At 37.1% G+C, this 22,861-nt stretch overlaps 2 protein-coding genes across 33 annotated transcripts; both read left to right on the top strand.

Annotated features, from left to right (window-relative positions):
• The first annotated feature begins 10,698 nt into the window (after positions 1–10,698).
• LOC141674588 (uncharacterized) lies at positions 10,699–12,084 on the top strand. Its single transcript, XM_074481297.1, has 3 exons — positions 10,699–11,263; positions 11,407–11,738; positions 11,848–12,084. Exons 1-3 carry the CDS (start codon positions 10,699–10,701, stop codon positions 12,082–12,084), a joined length of 1,134 nt encoding a protein of 377 aa, XP_074337398.1.
• A 6,129-nt stretch (positions 12,085–18,213) lies between these two features.
• Positions 18,214–22,019, top strand: LOC141671333 (biotin carboxylase 1, chloroplastic-like). Of its 32 annotated transcripts, none has more exons than XR_012555056.1 (9): positions 18,214–18,372; positions 18,522–19,197; positions 19,310–19,493; positions 19,581–19,685; positions 19,813–19,918; positions 20,001–20,057; positions 20,166–21,134; positions 21,347–21,493; positions 21,664–22,019. XR_012555056.1 is itself a non-coding variant. In XM_074477535.1 (8 exons), exons 4-6 carry the CDS (start codon positions 19,831–19,833, stop codon positions 20,756–20,758), a joined length of 231 nt encoding a protein of 76 aa, XP_074333636.1. In that variant the 5' UTR covers positions 18,214–18,372; positions 18,522–19,479; positions 19,581–19,685; positions 19,813–19,830; the 3' UTR covers positions 20,759–21,134; positions 21,347–21,493; positions 21,664–22,019. The 32 variants fall into 32 exon arrangements, 7 of the variants coding, with proteins under 7 accessions (XP_074333636.1, XP_074333635.1, XP_074333634.1 ...); XR_012555071.1 differs by having other exon boundaries at positions 18,522–19,493; positions 20,166–20,981; positions 21,064–21,134; XR_012555076.1 differs by having other exon boundaries at positions 18,522–19,493; positions 20,166–20,981; positions 21,064–21,134; positions 21,240–21,493.
• The last annotated feature ends 842 nt before the right edge of the window (positions 22,020–22,861 follow it).

Raw genomic sequence — 22,861 nt, 5'->3', positions numbered from 1 at the left:
GTGGCCGAACATGAAAAAGGAAATAGCAGAATGGGTGAGTAAATGCTACACATGCCAGCGAGTTAAAGCAGAACATCAACGTTCGAGTGGATTATTGCAACCATTAGACATTCCAGAATGGAAATGGGAACATCTAGCGATGGATTTTGTGGTAGGACTGCCAAGGACTAAGGCAAATCATGATGCGATATGGGTAATCATTGACAAACTTACGAAGTCGGCACATTTTCTACCAATTAACGAAAGATTTTCGCTCGACAAATTAGTGCACATGTATCTTAAGGAAATTGTAATGCGACATGGAGTTCCAATATCTATCGTGTCTGATCGAGATCCCCGTTTCAATTCAAGATTTTGGAGACAATTTCAAGAATGCCTTGGAATGAAATTAAACATGAGTACCGCTTATCATCCGTAAACCGACGGGCAAAGTGAAAGAACTATCCAAACGATTGAAGACATGTTACGAGTTTGTGCGATCGATTTTGAAGGCGGTTGGGATGAACATCTACCCCTAGTGGAATTTTCTTATAATAACAGTTATCACGCCAGTATTGGAATGCCACCGTATGAAGCATTGTACGGGAGAAAATGCAGATCACCAGTATATTGGGATGAAGTTGGAGAACGCAAAATTTTGGGTCCAGAACTAATTCAACAGATGAAAGAAAAGATTGAACTCATTCGAAAACGACTCGATGCAGCGCAAAACAGGCAACGCAAATATGCAGATCAAGCCAGGAAATATATAGTCTATCAGGAAGGAGAAAACGTACTACTCAAAATATCGCCATGGAAAAGATTAACCAGATTTAGCAATAAGGGTAAATTGAAACCACGTTACGTTGGACCGTTTGAAATTTTGAAGAAAGTGGGAAAAGTTGCATACGAATTAGCTTTACCGCCTCATATGCAGCATATTCACAATGTGTTTCACGTGTCCATGCTTAAGCGATATAATCCTGATTCTAGGCATGTAATCGAGTATGAGCCGATAGAAATCCAACCTGATTTGTCTTTTATAGAACAGCCGGTAAGAATTTTAGATCGGCAAGAGAAAGTGTTGAGAAATAAGTCTGTATACTTTGTGCAAGTGTTGTGGAGACATCCTATGGTTGAAGAATCAACCTGGGAACTCGAAAGTGAAATATTAGAGAAATACCCTCATTTGTTTTCATAGAAGATTCTGAGGACAGAATCCTTTTAAGGGGGAAGGATGTAACGACTGGGAACTTTACGTTTATATTATATCGTGATTATAATAAAATATGTGAATTAATGTGTCATTTATGTGTGATTATCTGATAAACCCTAACTGTTACGTGATACGTGTATCCCATGTCATTTCTGTATTTTTAAGGTATTTTTCAGATATTTTATTATGCATTTATAGGTTTTATTTCAAATGTTTTACGACCCAAACGATGATTTTAAAGCCAGTATTTCAAATAAAATAATGGGCCTTATTTTTCATCAAATGCCTTTTACAATCGCCTTGTTCTGAACATCTAGATAATTTATAAATTTTCTCGTTTTGCGAAAAATGATTTTTCCGGGCCCCATTGGGTGTCAAAAACCCCACAAAAATCACATTTTTATTTTTATAAATTATAGGACTTTCATTTATATTATTTCTTTGCATTTTTGCATTATTCACAATTTTTGGGAATTTTTGGCATATATATTGCATATATAAAATATTTATAAATTAAATTTTAATACTCAAAAATTATAAAAATTAGGGCCCAATATTTTTATTTAATTTATAATTAGCCCCTTAATTTTAATTAGGAGTATTATTTTTACTACTATAAATAGCCTAATTTTTATTTAATTAATTATAATTAATCATTAAAATCTGCAAAATTGCCAAAAATTCTCTGAAATCGAGTCGGGAAGAACAGGTTCGGGTCGAAGAATCAAGTCGTGATTTCTCACTGATTACAGCATCAAATCGTGTGATTCAAGTACTCAAATCGAAGGTTTTGATCCGTTCTTTCTGTTTCTTGCATCAATTTCACGTTTTATTGCATCGTTTTTGATTTTTGATTTCTAGGGTTTATGTTCGAATTAGGGCTTTTTGATTCTGGGGTTATTTTGATGTTTTGATGATTGATATAGCTTTGTTAGATGATTTACAGTCGATTCATGGTGTTTAATTGAACAAACGATGCTTGGATAGTGATTCACGAATTCTAGGGTTTAGGTCGAATTTTCAAAACATAACTCGATGATTTCTGTGAATCTTTGGTTCCTGAAAGTTTAGGGCTTTGATTGTATGTATTCATAGCTTTAATTTGCACTATTAAACGTTTGATTTTATGTACGATTCTGCAAATTCGATTTTTGGCCGGAGTTTATGTCGATTTCGCCGGAGAAGTTGATTCAGGAGTTATTCTGTGATGTTTTGGCAGTGGTTGGATTGCTGTGTTGATTTGCAATGAAAAGCACTCAAAAACAGCACCAAACGGTGTTTATTTGGGGCTGATCGGAGCTTGGCCGGACTCCGGGAACTCACCGGAATCTGGAAAAATTCCAGCGTGTTCTTGGTCACCCGGAATCCAACCCGTTTGACCCGTTCAGATTACCCGGTTTTGATCTGTTTTTGTCAGAAACCAATTTCTGACAACTGTTTCTGAAATTTTGATTTTTATTTGATTTTTATTAATTTTAAAAATCATTTTTATTTATTTTGTAAATTGATTAATTAATTATTTAATTAATTAATTTATATTATAAATAATTCTGAATTATTTTCTAAAAATCAGATTGAATTATTTTCTTAATTATTTATTATTTATTTATTACTTATTAATTATTTAAAAGTGATTAATTATTTTGATAATTAATCAAATAATTTTCAATAAATCATAATAAATTCATTTTAATTTCAAAAATTATAGAAAAATTATTTTTAATCCTGATTTTTCTTAAATAATGATTTAAAAATTATTTTTGGGTTTTAAAAATTAGTAATAATTATTTATAATGATTAATAAATGGAATTATCAGTATTTAATTAATAGTAATTCAACCGTTAGTCCGTTTTGCGTGAAACGAAAGCCTGTTAACTCAGAAAAATGAATCCTTTTCATTAAAAATAATATCAAAGCTTAATATTTTTTAGAAGTTAGTTGATTTTGTGACTTGTTTGATTATCAGTCAAGTTACGTGCCAAGACGAGTCCGAAAAATTCCGGAAAAATGGGAAACGAGTCAGATAACGATCAGTTGAGCGATCAGCGAGTCAATTTTGGTTTTAAAAATTATTTTAACCATAAAAATGATTTTGTGCTTATGTTCTTATGTGTATTACGTGGTTAATCGAGTCTTACTTGCTTATATGTAATACATGAGTCAGTCATAAGCGCATGGGTAGATGTTAGGATCGGTTTGAAGTCGATTCAAGATGCAAATGAAGTACGACGTGACTTAACCAGTCTATTTTGCCAACAGAAGCTAAGCCAGCCAGGCCAGTTGAGTCAGTAATAGTCCAAGGTGATAGACATAAGTGATTCAATTGCAGTAAGTCGCGCAGAAAGCAAGTTTTTCCTCTATTCTACTTTTAGAATAGTGATATTGATTCAAATATTTATCATATTTACATTCTTTTGATTATTGTTCTTGATCACTAATATACAATCCCTATTCCTTTGTTCATATTTCATTTCAATTCTTGATTTCTCCGTTTCTTTGGATTCTTGATTCATATTCTGTTGGTAACACATGGAGATTGATATATTCTAGTGTTTGGAATATATCAAAGCATACCGATTGTCCCGGTTGCTAAGCTATGGACTGGATAAGGATATTTTGGGATTGAGTGTGTCTTAATCCTGAGGACCGGGATGACTGGTGCCTCGACGTGGGCCGTAGTGCCTGGGTACCCGACTGGATCTATATATTGAGATATGGATCTGCATTATATTCTGACTGATCAGCAGAATATAGATGCGAACTTGTGTCCAGTTTAGTTTATTTATACTCGCCAGTAATGGCCTTTTTTCTATTCTCGTGAGGTTATATCTTGGCAGATATACCTGGGATGGCGGATTCATTTAAAATGCTTTAACACTGTTTATATGTTTGTGGACTTGTTGAGCAACTTTTGGCTCACCCTTTTTTTTTGTTGTTATTCACCTTATTGTTTTCAGTTAAGAAGGAATATGAAACCAATCAGGACTCGAGTGGTAAAGAAGTGGGTCAAGCCTCAGGATCCTCTCATACGCAAGGTATTGATCCCAATCCAGGAAGAAAGCTTTGAGTTGCCCGAGCAGGTGGAGTGTTGATAGATAGTAGGTGTGTGTGTTTGAATAAAAGTTGAACTTAGCTTAAAATGAATTAGACAATGGTTTGTAATAAAGAGAGTTTGTGAGACTTTGAATGTTGGTTTGTAATAAAAGTAGTTAGTGGTTCTTGTTTTCATACTTTAACCTAAAAAGATCCTGGTTAGTGTTAAAGGGGTTTAATTTCATTTCTTTATTAATTGTTAATCAAATTGTACAGGTTTGGTGATTAGCTAGTAACCCCCAGACTAATACCCCGGGTCTGGAGTGCGTTACAGCTATAATAGTTGGCTATCAACATTTTATAAAATTTTAGCTAAGGGGTTTGATATACACTCCAATGGTATTATCTATATTATTGTCTAAAATTTTTGCTAAAGGGATATATGGTTGGAGTGTAATTTTTTTTATATATTATCTAAACATGCCACATATTTTACACCTAGATGCCAACTAGATTATTTACCTAATGGTTTTGTAGTATTATAGATGCTCTAAATCAATAGTTCCACCCCTAACAGTTTTATAAATTTAGAAAAAATTACATCTGGCGTTTTACAATCTGATTTCCAAATTTTGGGTTCAAACAACAAATCGGTGAAAACTCTTTACATACACAATTGAGCAGTTGATAACCGGTGAGACTCTTTCACCCTTCTCCTTATTAACATCCCATCTAAATTTTAACGATTTTATTTTACATCATTCATGTATTATATAGATTGTTATGTCTAAAATTTTGTATAAACCTTACTTTGAGTCAGAGTCAGATAATATGCTTAAAATTGAGATATGTGCGTCTAAGATTGAGGAATTAACAAAGCCAGTTTCCTTAAATATTAAAGTCAGAAGGCGTTCCCTTATTAAATCAGAGAAGGCGCGGCCTGGACCCATAAGGTTGGTTTGTCAACTACTTGTTTGGATGAATTGGCTGACCCTTTTTTGTTACAAGAAGGCGCGCCCTCAGAAGGAGTCTGTTTGGTCCTTTGAGGATTATAGGGCGTGCCCTAGAAAAAGAAGTAAATTAATGAAGTATTGGCTCAGCTGCTTAGATGGGTTTTCTAGAGGATTCAAAGAAGGTGGAGATGATTATTACTAACGTATTTGCTGCAGGTACTCTATTGAAGAACTCTTTCCTGTAATGCAACCACAGGAAGGCGGTGTCCATGGTCAGAGACCTCCAGGGGTATGCCTTGATGGAAGGCCTCCTCCTGTAGTCAATGAGTGTCCTCATTGGGGATGTGGGCTGAATTCTGGTGTGTGCTTTGGGAACTCTGTCTCTGTAGTCAACGGGTGTCCTCGTTGGGAGATTTTGGAGTATCCAGCACTTTGCACCCAAAATCTTGGGATTACTTGTTCTATAATCTGGTAGGGGCTCCATATCCGGGGGACAAGGATACGTCCAATATTTGGGGTGAACCACGGCTATACCTGCGTCCATGGATTAGAGAAATAGCTAGTAGCGTGGGGTTATCCTTGGCCAGGGAGATGCCTTCTTCGTGAAGTCTCGAAGCCTTGGATGAGCCTTGGGCCTTAGTGGTTGGGCCTCATCGGCGTACATTCCTAAAGCTAGTAGAAGATGGTTTCCAGTAGGTTTCCTACTGGGCCTCGGGATAAGAAATCTAAGCTCAATGGGTTTCTTGTTCCCCAAGAACTATGTTGGCTTGATTCCCTATAAATAGGGATACGTGGGAAAATTGCAAGGGGTCAGAAGTGAGAGCGCAAAGGAGCCACCACTAACCTTGAGCAATCTCAGCCACTAATAATCACCACCACCAAACACTGTTCATACTTTTCGACGAACACTATTCATATAATCTGACAATTGTTGTTCATGTTTTCCGACGAAGAATCACCATCACAAATCTTGTTTCTGGCTACGAATCTCAAATTTTGTTGACCCCAAATTCCTCCGCCAACAAATTGGTGCATAAAGGGGGGCTGATCAAGATCTACATTTAGGAGAAAAGATGTCTCAATATCATGACCGAAGTTTTTATGATGGAAGTTCTAAAGAGGAGTCTGATTATGACTATAATCTCCATGAGCCTTATGTTCCACCTATGACTAATAGCCCCACTCCAGATGTTTGGGGTCAACCACCTGTACTGATCAGTAATGCTGATTTGCTAGAACAACTATATCACATGGGAGATGCTCTGAACGGGTTCGAATCATGGCTAAGCACCGTGGAGCAGCGCAAGACCATAAGGGGCCTTCACAATATTGTTCTACGTATACACCAAGAAAAGCCCCCATGACTGAGAGAGATGCATTGACCGGTCGCGGTCGAACTGAAGGCGGGCATATACCAATAACCTCGTGACATCTGAACTATTCCAATGACCCCGATCGTTGAACTTGTGGACAAAGACAATGATGGTCGAGAGGTATCGCGGGCAGATAACCGGGTAATCACTCACCCACACTGGTCTGGGTGCAGTCTTGAGGAACGGCGACAAGCGGAATTCATACTGGAGAATGAGCAACGAGGCTTCGCTATTTTGAAGGATCACTTAGGGATCCGCTTGGATGATGATGATCAAAGGATGTTACTGCTGCAATGGAAAAGGGAGGCCGATCGCGGAGATGTGACGCCCCATGGTGCAACGCATGTGCCCCTGAATTCCCATGAGAATCAGGAGCGGCACCGCTATCATGAGAGAGCTCCTCCTCATGGATCAATGGACCGGTATAGTCGAGGATATGGAAGTGACCATTAGAGAAGACCCCAATGGAGGGGAAGAGGCGGAGGCCGAGGTAGATACTTAGACGGATACCGCCGTGACAACTATCGTGGGTACAGGGATACTCACACGTATAACTGAGCTAAAAGAGATAACTATACTGAGAATCATGGTCATATGGATGTTTTAAATTATGATCGCGAGATGCCTCAGGGTTGCGGCCGAGGTCAAGAAGAAAATATGGAAGAAGATTAAGGGCAAAACCGAGAGGTGATAGTGATACTTGGGGATGACCAAAATGCCAATCAACAATAGGCTCCTCCAGGTGGAGATCAGGTAGTATTACCTCCGCCTCATCCCCAAGGTCCACAACCCGCACATGCAAGCTATCCCAGGTGTAAGAACTTTTAATGTGGATGATCTGAAGAGTTTGCTCAATCACTTGGAAGGGAGAGTAACGGCCACGACCGAAATTCCTTTGTCATTCTCTACGGAAGTAAGAGAGGCTCAGTTGTCGGCCGGATATCGTAACACGACTAGCGATCTCCGTTTCCATGGAAGTTCAGATCCTGTGAAATTTTTGGGTCAATTCAATATAGAAATGGACGTGTATCAAGTTCCAGACCTGGCTCGATGCCGACTCTTGGCGGCGACTTTCAGGGAAAGCGTTCAGCAATGGTTTCAAAAGCTCGGACCGGGGGTATCACTTCCTGGGACCAAATGAAGACCTTGTTCCTGACCAAGTTCCAAGCAGCTGTGAGATATGCTCCGTCTGTTACTACTCTGTCCAATGTCAAATAAAGGGAGAATGAAAGCTTGTCATCCTACTTTAAGAGGTTCAATATTGAGTCCACCAGCGTAAGAGGTGCTTCGAATGAAGCTTTGAAAAGTTTTTTGATAGCAGGGATAAGGGTTGACTCATATTTCAAGAAACATTTACAAGGGAAAAGACCCGGCTACTCTGGCAGAAATACTGTGAATATCACGAGTCATCCGGGCACAATACACATGATTATCGGCAGCTAAATGATGATATCGTGACTCTAATCAAGGAAAGATATCTTGGTGAGTGGGTAGTGAAGGAAGTAAGGAGGCATAAAGGTGGTGCCAAAAAAGCAAAGGAGGGAGGAGGTCGTACCCCTCGGGGGTCTAACAACGAAATTCTGGAAGAAAATAAGTTTTTCAGGGATGGCAGCATCTGAGCAATATACGGAGGAGATCCTGTGATGGAGTGCAGTAATAGAGCTTTGGCAAGGTATGTAAGGGAGGCCTGGTTCAGACCATTAACTGACATTCATAGGATGGAGACTCGGCCACCTAAAGTATTTAAGGGCGAATCCATGGACATCACCTTCAGGGAAGCAAATGCCCGGTGGGTGCACCACCCCCACAATGATGCCTTAGTTATTTCTCTCCAAATCGGAGCTAAAAATGTCTATATAGCCTTCGTAGACAATGGAAGCTCAGAAAATATCCTCTACTACATCACCTTTAAGAAGATGGGATTACCTGATCGGGATATGTCAGGAGAGGGTTCTTGAGTCTATGGTTTCTCTGGTGAAGGAGTTAGAGTCATGGGATCAATCCGATTGCCATGTACCCTAGGAAAGAGTCCATTGTCCATCACAAAGATGCTCGAGTTTAAGGTCCTAAATCAGGAGTCATCCCACAATGTGCTGCTAGGATGACCCTTTCTTAGAGAAATAAGGGTCATCACTTCGATCCACCATCTTACCATCAAGTTTCCAACCCCGAATGAAGTTGGAAGCATAAAAGGCTCTCAATATGACTCTCGGGAATGTTGCAGGAAGGCTATGAGGGGTTTTAGGAGAAAAAATGTCCAAGTCAGAGATGCATCAGATGATGAACGAGAGAGAAGTATCGAACAACCAATCGAGTAAATTCGGGTCCATTACTATGTTGAACAAGAGAATGAATGCTCCTCTGAATTTCCTCTGGCGACGCTGTTCTTAGAAGACGCTATCAGGATTGAAATGTTGGAAGAAGAAGAGCCCCCCAAATGACATAATCCAAGAAAATTTCAATGGGGAGCGGCTCGAAGGGAGATTTGATATTTTTCAGAGTCTTGGACAAAATGTATATAAGGTAGATGTCCCTCTATCTGAGGGCGCGCCCTCATCTTCAGGAATCCCGAAAGAAGTTGATGCCCCTGTATATCAGGGCATTCCTTCTATCATCCCAAATCTGAAAGAAGTTGATGCCCCTGTTATACATGTCGCGCCTTCAATGAGAAACGAAGTTGATGCTCCTTTCCAAGAGGATGCACCTTCTCAGCAAAGTGATGAAGATCATAATCAGCTCGACTTAGACCCACAGATACAATGCCAACTGAAAAAATGGGGCCATCAGAAGACACAATTAAAATCCATGTCAACAAAAAGGATCTAAACAAAGTTCTAAAAATTGGATCTCAGTTGGCTCCAAGATTGAAAGAGGGGCTTTCCATATTCCTCTTGGAAAATCTTGATGTATTTGTGTGGAGTCATTCTGATATGGTGGGAATTGATCCAAAAGTCATGTGCCATAGATTGAATATCGATCCAAAGTATAAAGGGATTCGGCAAAAGCGCAGGGCTATAAGTGGAGAAAGGGTTGTAGCCTTGGCGGAGGAAATAGATAGACTCTTGGATGTCGGGCCCATCGGAGAATATTTTTACCCGGAATGGTTGAAAAATCCGGTGTTAGTGAAAAATCCTAATGGCAAGTGGAGAACATGCATGGATTTCACTGATCTGAACAAGGTTTGTCCAAAGGATAGCTTCCTTTTGCCAAGAATTGACCAGTTGGTCGATGCTATGGCAAGACATGCTCTGCTGAGTTTCATGGATGCATACTCTAGCTATAACCAAATTCCCATGTATGAACCTAACCAAGAGCACACTTCTTTCATCACTGACAGGGTCTCTATTGCTACATCATGATGCCATTTGGTTTAATGAATGCTGGGGTGACTTATCAAAGGCTGGTAAATAAAATGTTTAAGAGACAAATCGGGAAGACGATGGAGGTGTACGCGGACGATATGCTTGTGAAATCTAAAAGAGCAGAGGACATATAGCAGAATTGGCTCAAATGTTCCATATTCTGAGAAAATATAGGATGAAGCTGAATCCCTAGAAATGTGTATTTGGTGTGGAATCGGGGAAATTCTTAGGATTCATGGTTAACCACCGAGGAAGTGAGGCAAACCCAGCGAAAATCAAAGCTTTGCTGGATATGAAGTTTCCCATAAATGTTAAGCAAGTACAAAGTTTGACCGGAAGGATTGCAGCTTTGAATCAATTTATTTCAAAGTCTTCAGATAGATGCAAGGAATTCTTTAAACCAATTAAAGGCATGGGAAATGATTTTGTATGGACCTCGAACTATGAAGAAGCTTTTCGAAAAATCAAAGAACATTTGGGAAAACCTCTTATATTGGCCAAGCCAGAAGATGGAGAAACGTTGATTCTTTACTTGGCAGTCTCAGAATACTCCATCATCGCAGCATTGGTAAAAGAGGAAGAAGGTCACTAGTCACCGGTGTACTATGTAAGAAAGAGGTTGTTAGATGCAGAAACCAGATACACCAGCATGGAAAAGTTAGTATACTCCCTTGTCCTTGTGGTACGAAAGCTAAGGCCATACTTTCAGGCTCATCGAATATAGGTCTGCACTACTTATCCTCTCAGGCACATTTTACATAAGCCTGAGTCATTAGGAAGAATGCTAAAGTGGGCGAAAGAGTTGGGACAATTCGATCTAGAATATTACCCTCGCACAACAATCAAGGGGCAGAAATTGGCCGATTTCATAATTAAGTTCGATTCTGAGGTAGATGATAAGGCTATAGTGTTGGCAGAACCTTCCTCACAGGTAAATGCCCCTGTCGAAGTGAGAGAAGAGTTCTCACACCCTTGGTGGGTCTTGCATGTCAATGGGGCTGTGAATAACAACGGAGCAGGAGTCAGGATTGTTTTGGTTACCCTAGAAGGACATCATCTGATGAGCGCCATTCACTTCAAGTTTTATGTCACCAACAATGATACTGAGTATGAAGCACTAATCAATAGCTTGAAGATAGCTTTAGAAGTGGGGGTTATGAATTTGATCACTCGGAGCGACTCAGAGTTAGTACTAAACCAAGTCAATGGATTTTTCCAGGCCCGAGGACCCCGGACAGAGTTATATATGAGATATGTGCAGTGTCTTCTTGGAAAGTTTGGACATGCCAAGTTGCAAGGTGTACTAAGAGAAGAAAATAGCAATGCAGATGCCTTGGAAAAGATGGGTTCACAGATGGACAACGTTCTGCTAGGGAAAATTCCTTTGGAATCCAAGAAAATCAAAGTATTCCAGAAGTAAGTCTGTTTCAGATGCAAGAATTCCTGCAAGAAACTTGGATAACACCTATTCATAACTATATTCGGGCAGGGACTTTGCCGGAGGACAAAATACAGGCTCGACGCCTTCGTTATCGGGATGTAAAGTACGTTGAGTATGATAGGGTGCTATACAAGAGATGTTTTAATCAACCGCTATTGCGATATGTAGATCTGGAGGAAGGGAATTATATTATTAGAGAAGTACATGAAGGTATTTGTGGCAATCACTCGGGGGGTGGCTCGTTGGCATTGAAAGTCCGTAGACAAGGATATTATTGGCCAATCACGAAAGAATATGCCTTCAAGTTTGTTAGGGCATATGATTATTGTCAGCGATTTGCTAACTATTCAAATGCCCCAGCAACGTCCATAACTTTGTTGGCAAGTCCCTGGCCTTTTTCTATGTGGGGAATTGAGACATTGGAGAACTTCTCAAGGCCAAGGGGGTGTGAAATATGCTGTCGTAGCTGTTGATTACTTTATGAAGTAGGCAGAAGGTATGCCATTGGCCATCATCACAGCTAGGAAGATCAATGATTTTATCTTCAATTCTATAGTTTACAGATTTGGTATTCCATACAAACTCATATCTGACAATGGGAAGCAATTTGACAACAAAGAGCTGAAGAAGCTTTGCGAAGACTTGAATATCAAGAAAGATTTCACCGCAGTCTATCACCCGCAAAGTTGCTTCAGTTGTTTGTTTGCTGGGTATTTATGCTGTTAAAAAGATAGGGTGCACCCTGATATGGAAGTGCCTTAATAACATTAGCTGGGAAAAGAATATCTATACTACACAAACAAAGATTTCCATACTATGATATTTCACTTATAATAGTTAAATTCCATATATATACTAAGGGATGTGTAAAACCTGCAAATTATAGAACGTGCTCTCTGCATCAGAGGATGGAAAGAATCTTAAGTTGAATATCTACTACGGTCAGAGGCGTGACCTAGAGGAAGACGCGCCATGATCTAACACTCTGACCAAAGTAAATCCAAGTGGAAACTATAAGATAAAACAGTGACATCAGTTTGATTTGGAAAAAATAAGGAGGCTTGTATTTCTTAAATTAGATTTAAAAATAATATTACATTCTAAGTAAACCTGTGATTAAGATATCAAGGCGCGCCTTGATATTTGGACGTGCCTCAAGTTTCTATACTTAACAAATCTTGTCAGAGCAAAATGAAAAATACACGAGGGACGTGGTAAAGCATTTGTGAAGAAAACTAAGAAAAAAATCTTCACATAACAGGGCATGCCCTAACGGTAGAGGCGCCTTAAAAATGCTTACTTTTTGGCCATGTATTTATCATCTATGATGTTAGTACGCGCCTTAAGAAAAATGATTATAAAAGGTATAAGGCATGCCTTAACCGTTAAGGCGTACCATTCGTTTGGTACTTAGAAACTTTTCGCAGGAAGTTTACCCTCATGTACTTATTAAAAGAAATGAAATTGGGTAAAACCATATGATAGTCGTAATGCAAAGTAAAGAGTAGCGGATTCTTAAGTTATACAACTTTGCAGAGCATCAAAAGAGGGATGACACCTCACGTATTCAGAAAAATCAAGATTAAAAATAGAAGAAGATTGAGAATAAAGCTCAGGGAGCGCCCTCAGCATTCTCAGTTGGAGGAATGGACTGGAGAGGAATTGTTAGATCAACTTAAGGCGCGTCCTTAGGAGCCTCATCAGTAGGCGCGCCTTCGGCTTCCTCTTCAAGTCCAAGCTCCACTCTCCTTTCCCTGATCTCAGCTGCATGTTCCTTCTTGAACTCCACCATTTCAGCAACCGTCTCTTCCCCAAACTTTTCAAAGGTGTACTCAGGGTCGTTGGCCACGAACCCAACCCTGTAGAAGTGAAAGCCATTAATAAAAGCTTCATCAGTAATCTCCCTCTTCTCATCAAGCCACCCATCTTTTTACTGCCCTTTGAGGTATTCGATCCTCAGATTTGCTTCTCTCAGCTCAGTGTGAAGAGAGGTAGCCTTCTTGTTCGCAATCTCAAGTTGAGAAGTTAGGTTAGCCACCTCATATTTAAGAAAAGAGACTTTAGAGTTGTGACGCCTTCCAAACCCGGGTCAGAAATTTGGGACCCACAACAAACACACAATATATAAACCTGTATATATGAAATATTAATTACAATGAACCTGCTTTACACAACCACTGATCACAACTGGTTAAAGTATGAAAGCAAGCCACAACCTTAACTTTTATTACATCGTACCAAATCCCAACTAGTTATAACTTACGACTGATAATGAAATTATTCTTACAAGCTTGCATATTTCATCTATAATTGAAAGCTTCTGCTGGCTCGATCCAACTCGTACTGGAATCCTAGCTCACACACTGGACTGGGAAACCTCGCTATCAATTATTTTTTTTAACTGTAAAATCATAAATGGATTCGCAATAGTGAGCGGACTAGCTCAGCAAGTCATAATAACAATAACTGGGGTTAAACAGTGATCAATCGAAATGATTCATAGGAATCAAATTTCTTGTTAAACAAACATTAGAATTGGTTATTCATTTTAAATTTTAAAACCAAGGTTAGGCTGTTGATCAGTTACGCAGTAACCCCGAGCAAGGCACACCACTCTACTCTATAAACTGGATCCAAGGCACACATTGGCCTAACTCAACCATGAATCTGGTCTGACTACGAATCTGGTTCACATAAAGAAAACTATCCAATTCTAAAATAGTTCACTATGATAAACAATATAATTCAATAAAACAAGATCATAATCAACAGTGATAAAACATTTGTATAAAAGCGTAATGCAATTCATGAGTATCACAAGGGTATATCAAGGTATGTATGAGGAATGGTCTCTAGCCTGTAGGAAAATCAGGTATTAGATTAACAATGATTTCACAAGGTTTAGTTCTTTGATGTTACAAGGTATGATTGAGTATAAAAGTTTCTGTATGTTCAAGCAATTCTTATCCGGTGTTTGGTGTATGGTGGAAATGTGTTTGTGGAGTAGTATCGTATTTGTGTAGTTTAGTATATGGTAAAACAACAATGGATGATTTACAAAGAATAAGGTTTATAGCTCAAAGATCAAATGATATGACCAGGGTACAAGGCTGAATGATCCAAAGAACTTACAATATAAAGCAGAATTATTTTGAATACTAACAATATGTCACGAGAGAGCTTAGAAATATTTGCAATATATCTCGAGAAAGGTTCAGAAGTACTTGTCTTATTACAAATGATTTCAACTTCACTTGTACTTTTCTAATGATTCTATTCAACAACCCTCTATCTACTTCTACTATGCCTCGCTTCTATTCACTAATCACTTGCTTTATTTTCTACGCATCGATTCCATTTTCTGATCATCTGCTTCCTTTTTATATGCCTCGCTTAGTCTGCTAAGTTTCATAAGTATCTATCAATTATCATCTCACATTATTCTAATTGTCACATAGATGTCATAAGATTTTATCTAGCCTTTGTTTCACCCAAATTCGATTAACAGATTGAAAGTTATGACTAAAACACTCAAACAATAAACACATAGCCATATAACACATTAATTAGATAGCACATAGCACATAGCATGCAAGGTATTCGATATAAATAATTTTTCAAAGAAGGTTTGGGGTTAAAATAATTTTTTTCTAGTATTTAATACAAATTTTTAAACATTTTTCAGAATTAAAACGGGTCTCCGAATTATTTATAAACAATTAATCAGAGTTTGAATACCAGAATCTGACTTTAAAATAATTTTATAATAATTATCGAGCCTTGGAAAATAATTTAAAATAATATTTTAAATCTTGAAACTATTTTTTAAAATTTTTAAATCCAAATAAATAATTAAATTTAATTAAATAATCAATTAATAACTAATTAAATTAATTAATCAATTATTATTTAAATTAATTGACTAATTACATAATTAATTATCAACTAATATTAATTAATTAATTAATTAAGATTTATTTTAGAATTAAAAAATAATTTTCAGAATTAAAAATATTGATTTTTGGAATTTTAAAATAATTAAAATAATTTCTGAAAATAATTATAAAAAGGAAATACAATTTTTGAAAATAAATAAAACAGAAATCCAATTTTTGTACGTTTTTAAAACAACACTCTAGTTTCTATAATATTTTAAAACAGAAATCCAAGTTTTGGAAAACTAACAAAAACACAGGGATCTTTCTGCAATTTGGTCCCAGTCCCTGTCATCACCGTCGCCGGTTGCTGGCAATCGCCATTAACGGAGGTCCTGAGCTTTTTCGACAACATAGATTCAGCCCAGAAACACACGAAAATCACAGTGTTTGTTTACTTTGATGCGAGGAACACGATTATGCTATTGAAACTTGTAAACGATTGGAATCAACAGAAAATTCCGTTCAAAACTTTCGTCTCCGCCGTTCTCATTTTTCCGATCAAGGTTTCCAGGAATCAGTTGTTAATTTCGATTACATTATTCGATTCGTGGTTAAACGGTCTATTTAATCATGCAATCAATTTCAACTCATAACCCCTAGATAAGAAACACCTAAATTTAAATGAAAACATTCATACTATATATAAACCCTAATTTCATGAATCCGAGAATCAAACCCCTTTTTCTATATGTTATTGAACTCCAAATCAGTGATATACCAAAATGATCAGGAAGAAAAGATCTACAACATGAAAGCATCAAATCATACAAACAACATCTCGAACAAAAATTCATATTTAAAATAAAAATAATTCAAATTTAAATTAAAATATTGATAAATAACCTTTGATTCTATAGTAAAACAAGCCCTTGATTCTGATAGTACTCTGCAATACCTTCGATTCGGTTACTTGAACTCCAAAATCGGATATCGGTAACACCTTCAAATCTAGGTTTGATTATGAAGAACACTATGAATTTAGGGTTTTTCTCTGAAAAATTATATATTTAACTGACTGCAACTGATTTTAAGTACAAAATAAAATACCTTAAAGGCTATTTATAATTACGGAATATTGGTACCCCGTGGGATCATACCGGATATAAAATATTACGTTTATTTGATAAAACAGGTCCAAATCGGTACCGTTTTAGGATAAATATCCAAATCTATACATTTTGTAAATACAGACTTGGTCTCAGCGCTTTGATTACACATATTATGAGAAGATAATATAATAGTTTAATCAAAAGATCCCGTTTCTCGAAAGGACGGGCTTTATCGATCTACCGAAACGAATATTGTATAGAAAATTTTACGTCGGGATCCGCACAGGGAAAACCGTACTCCGGATTGAAAAAGTCAAAATATGGAAAATGCTCGGAATATTCCAATTAGGTTAGGAACGAGTTTTTCCGAGACTTTCGGGTTGTAAAAACGTAAAAATGGTTGAAGTTGGTTGGTTCCCGATTATACAAAATAGTTTATAAATACTCGGAATAATAATTTATAAAATCCATAAATTATTTATAAAACCATATAACAACATAAAAATTAATTGGAAAATATCACAATTATCTATATTTTATTGTGGACCTATAAAAATTAAAATACTCAAATTTTATCATATTTACACATCCAAATACAAATGCCACTTAACATATAATTCACCAAAAAATCATATAACAATCACAGAATATTTATTTATTGATAAAAATAATTACACGATATATCCCGGATATTACAAGAGTCCTTGGCCTTGATATCCTTGGAATGGAGAAAGTCTTTGTCTTTTAGAGTGTTCTGCAAGATGTTATTATCACCCTGCAGCCTTTTCAGGCACGCCTTCTCTTCCAAAAGCTTATCCACCACCTGATTATAATGGATGAATATCTGAAAAGAAGCCTTAATAGAAGCCCTGGTGGCATCCTCCAGGCTCATGGCTTGCCATTGCTCCACCTCCTCATTTGTGAAATGGAGAGAACCTAAAAGACAAAGAAAGTTCAGGGTAGCAGAAGATCCGGAAGGCGCGCTATCTGTCTTTGGCCTCTTGAGCGCCACCTGTTTTTCAGTCAGGTCAATGATTGGCCTTTTTGGGACAGGGACAGGTTGAGGAACATGAACTGGAGTAGGTGTAGATGTTTGGGCCTTGGAAGCATCTTTCTTTGACTTGGCCTTAGGTTTATCGACAGTACGTGATCCGAATGATTTGGGAATATTGGGAGGAGCCATTTCTGTATAAAACATATGAAAAATATTAGTAAACGTAGCAAAAAGGCATGCCTAGACTTTGGGGCGCGCCCAAATGGTATCAAATCTGCTAATGAAGGCTCAAAATATATGATATGCAAAAAAGTAGCAGGTAAAAATAAATACAAATATGAAGCAAATAAAGTACAATGTACAATATACAAGTAAAGAAACTAAGGTAACATCAAGATAACATATAGATAGGACGCTCCTACTACGCTACACCATAAGTGGGCTACTATAATGGAAGTGTTACAAGGAGCGTTACATTAGCTAAGAGATTTTTGGCCTATTGTAACACCTCTCTTGCAGTGTTACAATAGCTATAAAGCTAGTGTTGCGGAGAATTTCCGGTGTTGCACAATATTTAACACCAGCAACTGGTGTTATATTAGATAATTTTTTAATTTTTAAAAATATTAAAGTGAAAAAACTATCAAACATTAGTATTAAAGTTATATTCTGGTTTATTTGTGAATGAAAATTGTAATATATAATATATTAAAATTTATAAAAATAAATTATACATAAATACTGCAATTACTTATTTGTTTTCTATTTAATAAATAATATTTAATACTTAAAAGTAAAAAGTAAAATAAAAAAATAAAAAAAATGATATACAGTTTAGTAGGTGAATTATTGGGCGGCATTTTTCCCACCTAAATGAATGATTGGAGTTAAACAAAACTGCCTCCTCAAGACTCCCAGACCTCACCTCTCTCTCCCCAACATTCTTTCTCGTTGACCTCATCTCTCTCGAGTCTCACCGTCCACTCCACCATGCCTCTCTGCAACCTCATCGCACTATCTCTACAACCTCGTGGTATGTTTAGGATCTCAATTAATTCATGGGATGAGGCTGGTTTTTGAAATTAGGGTTTTGAATTTAAGTTCAAATATGGGTTTCTTCAATTTTGAATTCAATTAGGGATTTTATTTACTTGAACTTCAACTAATCGCTCTCTATTTAAGTGTGCAAGGCTTCCTCAGATCTTGGAATTTATAATGGAGTGTGACGAAGTTGAAAGAGTCCCCCAATTCAAATATCAATTCGACAAACAAATTGCTTCTTAGGCTCTCTCTCTCTCTCTCTCTCTCTCTCTCTCTCTCTCTCTCTCTCTCTCTCTCCCTCCCTCTCCCTCCCCTCCCTCCCCCTCCCTCATTCTCCATCTCCCTTTCCCCCCTTAATTCACTGTAAATATGGTCTATGTGTGTATCTACATGTGTATATATAATTACAGTATTATCTTGCTTATTTTCTTACTGAATATTTAACCCACCTTATATATTCTATCATTAATTTTTTTGTGTTCTTTTTTTGTTATGTAATTGTGGTGGTTGCGATTTGCAGTGATAATTAATGTAAATTGGTTAAATTGGAATTGAGGAATTGCTTTAAGCTTGAAATGTTACCTAAACAATTTGGGGATTTATAAGGCTTGAGGATGTTTGATGCAAGTTATAGTGCAATTAGGATACTGTTATATTATTTTGTAGCCTTGAATAGTTTGGCTGAGTTGAATATGGCAGGTTATGTTAAGCTTCAAAATAGCACATGGAAACTGGGGTCTCTTCGGGTACTAAATTGTTATATTAAATAAATTTTTAGAATGGTACAGAGGACTTCTTCAGATCAAACGCGTTTCAGGTGCTTATTAACTATTCATACTTGGTAGCTATTGGTAGGACCTACTTGTGTAGTTCTGGTGATGGTAGAAAGGTTCTTGTTTCTTGACAAATATGATTTTTAATTGGCGTAGTTGCAGAGGTGACAAAATTCTAGTGGCGAATAGAGGAGAGATTGATGTCCGTGTCATATGCACTGCTCATGAGATGGGGAAACCTTGTGTTGCTGTTTACTCAACCATTGATAAAGACACACTTCATGTGAAGCTGGCTGATGAATCAGTTTGTATTGGCAAAGCACCAAGTAACCAATCATATGTATTCTCACAATTCTCGTCATTGGGTGTGATGTTTTGAAGTAGGTGATTGTAAAGTGGTTCTCTAAAATCTATATTTTTGTTGCAGTTATTTAGTTGTTCAAAATGTCCTCTCTGCTGCTATAAGCCGTGGATGCACAATGCTTCATCCAGGATATGGCTTCCTTTCAGAGAATGCGCTTTTTGTTAAAATGTGCAGAGAACATGGAATCAACTTTATTTGTGAGAATATAGCTATAACCTTTATATAGTGACCTTCAGATTTTTGATATTTGAGATTGACTTTGAATTGAGAATAAAGGATTGTATGGTTTATGCAGCCTGACAGCATTCGTGTCATGGGTGACAAATCAACTGCTAGGGACACAATGAAGAATGATGGCGTTCCAACTGTACGTGGGAGCGATGGCTTGTTACAAGTATAAGGTCTTATCTATATATTTGAAATAGTAAAATTATATTTTTTAGAGACTGACTGATATGATTTTGCCAATAATTGTCATTATAGAGCACTGAAGAAGCTGTCAGACTTGCTGAGGAGATCGGTTACCCTGTAATGATCAAGGTAAACATTCTAGTATAAGTATATAAAATTTCCAAAAGGCTATGTTGTAAAGGGTTAATGTGATGAATGACATCTTTTAGTATTATTAATTATTTATCTATTCCTCAGCACGAAAGAATACAATAATACTCCGTGTTTGAACCCACTAGATTTCGAACATAATCTGGCAGGAAGACACCAAGTGCATGACCCTAGAGGATGCTGATGTCTCTCAGGAGGTATAGTATGCATGAGTAGAATATTTACCTGCTTCTGCATGCTTGTCCATGCTCCTTGGTGCCTTTAATGTTATATCTAAACTAAAATGAAACACATCAATCACAAAATTGGTATGAGAGCTTTGAGTAAAAATGTTTAAAAAGGAAAATATTTGTTTGCTCCAAATGTACTTAGATGTTCTGAGAGCTAGATTAGGCCTCTAGTAAATTGGTATGTTGCTTGGTTTTAAATCTAATTGGTTTGTTTCTTTTCGCTATTTAGGAAGAGGAAACACGACTATGATGATTCGTAAATCTGTCTATTTTCTGTATCTGTAGATAACAAGTCCAAATAAGATTATAAGAAGATGATCAGTTATAAGTTTGAAACTTTAATTTGGCTATTTGCAGGTCCACACTTCACAGCATGTGATTTTTTTATTTATTTTGCTTCGTAATCCTAAACTTATACAAAAGCTGAGAGTTATGTTTGCAACTACATAGAAGCATCGGTCAAGATGTCTATGTTGAAGTAAGCCTATGAAATTACAGAGTTCTTGAGTGCAAATCAAGTATTTGCCAGTACATGGTTAAAGTCGGTACAATTGTTTACTTCTCTACTTGTTTGATTAAATACATTGCTTTGGCTTAGAAGAATGTTTCAACCCCACATCAGCAACCTTCAAATAAGTTGGCTGCACGAATTTGAGGAACAAATAAATTAGAAGTATGTGGATATAACCATGTCCATTTTTAGTGCCTCATTTTATTTAAGGCATACAATGCATTACCACAGATTTTGTAATTAGACAGTGGGAAGAGGCTGTCATCATGTCTCATTATTGATGCAATGGGGAACTTTTCACCAGTTGTGAAGCAGGTTAGTATTCTAAATTCTTTCCTGCTTAGTATTTTTCTTTTTTTATTAAGACTGTCATCTATAACTGAGTATAGACTTAGAGTCTTGTCATTGTTTCGTGTACAGAAAGCTTGCTCATATATCTAATCTTTTGGAAGGTTTACCAACATGAAGAAATTAGCTAGTCTGGTTATGATCTGTTAAATTTTTTGGATAACATATGATCTCTACAGATTAGAGGCGGAAGAAAGCGGAATGGTTTCTACCTTGTTGTTGGTTCATGTTGTCGTGGTTTCGCGGATAATAAGACTAGTGATGTTATATATGCTAGCGCTGAAGTAAAGCAGGTTGGGCAGTCACAAATGCAGTATTTCTGGGAGGTATTTTCTAATTTAATATATAGTTATCTAATCTATTTATGGGTGTGCTCTCAATTGCTTTTAGCTAATTAGGTGTGCTGACAGTTGGTTTCCCTTAAAAGTGTATAATTTACAATGGAAAAGCTTTTAATCTTTTATGCTAATTTCTCTACCCACTGAAACTATTCCAGGCCTTCCTTGCTGAGGAGATCCATGTGGTGTAGAAGCGGATAGGTCAACACAGTCCAAGTCTCTTGATAAGCCGATAAATGGGAATCTAGTCGACATTGCACTTAAAATAATCAACATGGACCAAATGAAATCAGAGTCATCACTAATGCCTTGTTCCTTTAGCGAGATCAACATGGGAATCTAGTTTGAAGAATGATACTCTTAGGTATATTAGTATGGTTTGGTTTGGAGATAAAGACCGTTATGTATAGAAATTTTGATATTTTGTTGCTAATAAGATTTACACAAAACATGTATTTCAAATTTTTTAAAATTAACTATTGCATCTGCATTTTCTAGTGAAATTTATGTTATATACAGTGTTGTATTACTAATGCTAGTGTTGTTCAATTACAAAAAGAATGGTGTTACAATAGATAATACAGACTGTTACAATAGGCTATGTGGGCCCCACACGCGGGGCCATTTTTGCAATCTTGATTGAACCTAATGTATCACTCATTTTGTGTTACATTTGGGCCAGTTAGTGTTACAGTGGAAGCCTATTGTAACATTTTTCTCTCTGTTACAATAGATCAGTAAAGTGTTACAATAGGGTGTCTATTATAATTCTCGTATATGTAACGCCTCCTGGTGTTACAATAGACCTATTGTAACGCTTTTGGGGCCTATTGTAACACCATTTAGGCATTACAATAGCCCACTTATGGCGTAGTGCTAGGAGGGCGCGCCTTCCAAAATACTATCATTGTTCAAACCTAAGGGGGTTCACTTTGAGTGGTGCTGTCTTCATGTTGTTCTTCATCTTCTTCCTCATCACTGTCAATTTCTACAACACGAGTAAGGAACCCTTTCCTAAACTTTATGTATCCACATTTGGTCCCAACACGATCAGATAGAATACCAACTCGCATTAAATTAGATTCAGTGACAAGTATCTTCAAATTCCACCTCTCCGCAGCAATCTTAAGAATGGCCTCCGCCCTTTCTTTGTGCGCTCCCTCAAGATCCCGCATGGTGGGCTTGTCTGGTATAGAGGGAAAAATAACATGGAAACAAAAGAATAAAGATGAAAATAAATAAATAATAAGTAGGGCGCGCCCTTACTTGGATATGTGTTAAACTGGATCCTGACCCTAGTGTTAGATATGAATACAACACAGGGGGGGTGAATGTGTTTTGGCTTAAATGTTTGAT

Source organism: Apium graveolens, chromosome 7 (genome assembly GCF_009905375.1).
Source record: "Apium graveolens cultivar Ventura chromosome 7, ASM990537v1, whole genome shotgun sequence".
NCBI classification, from domain to species: Eukaryota; Viridiplantae; Streptophyta; class Magnoliopsida; order Apiales; family Apiaceae; genus Apium; species Apium graveolens.
The sequence above is the reverse complement of the archived record's forward strand: the minus strand, read 5'-3'. Positions and strand labels throughout refer to the sequence as shown.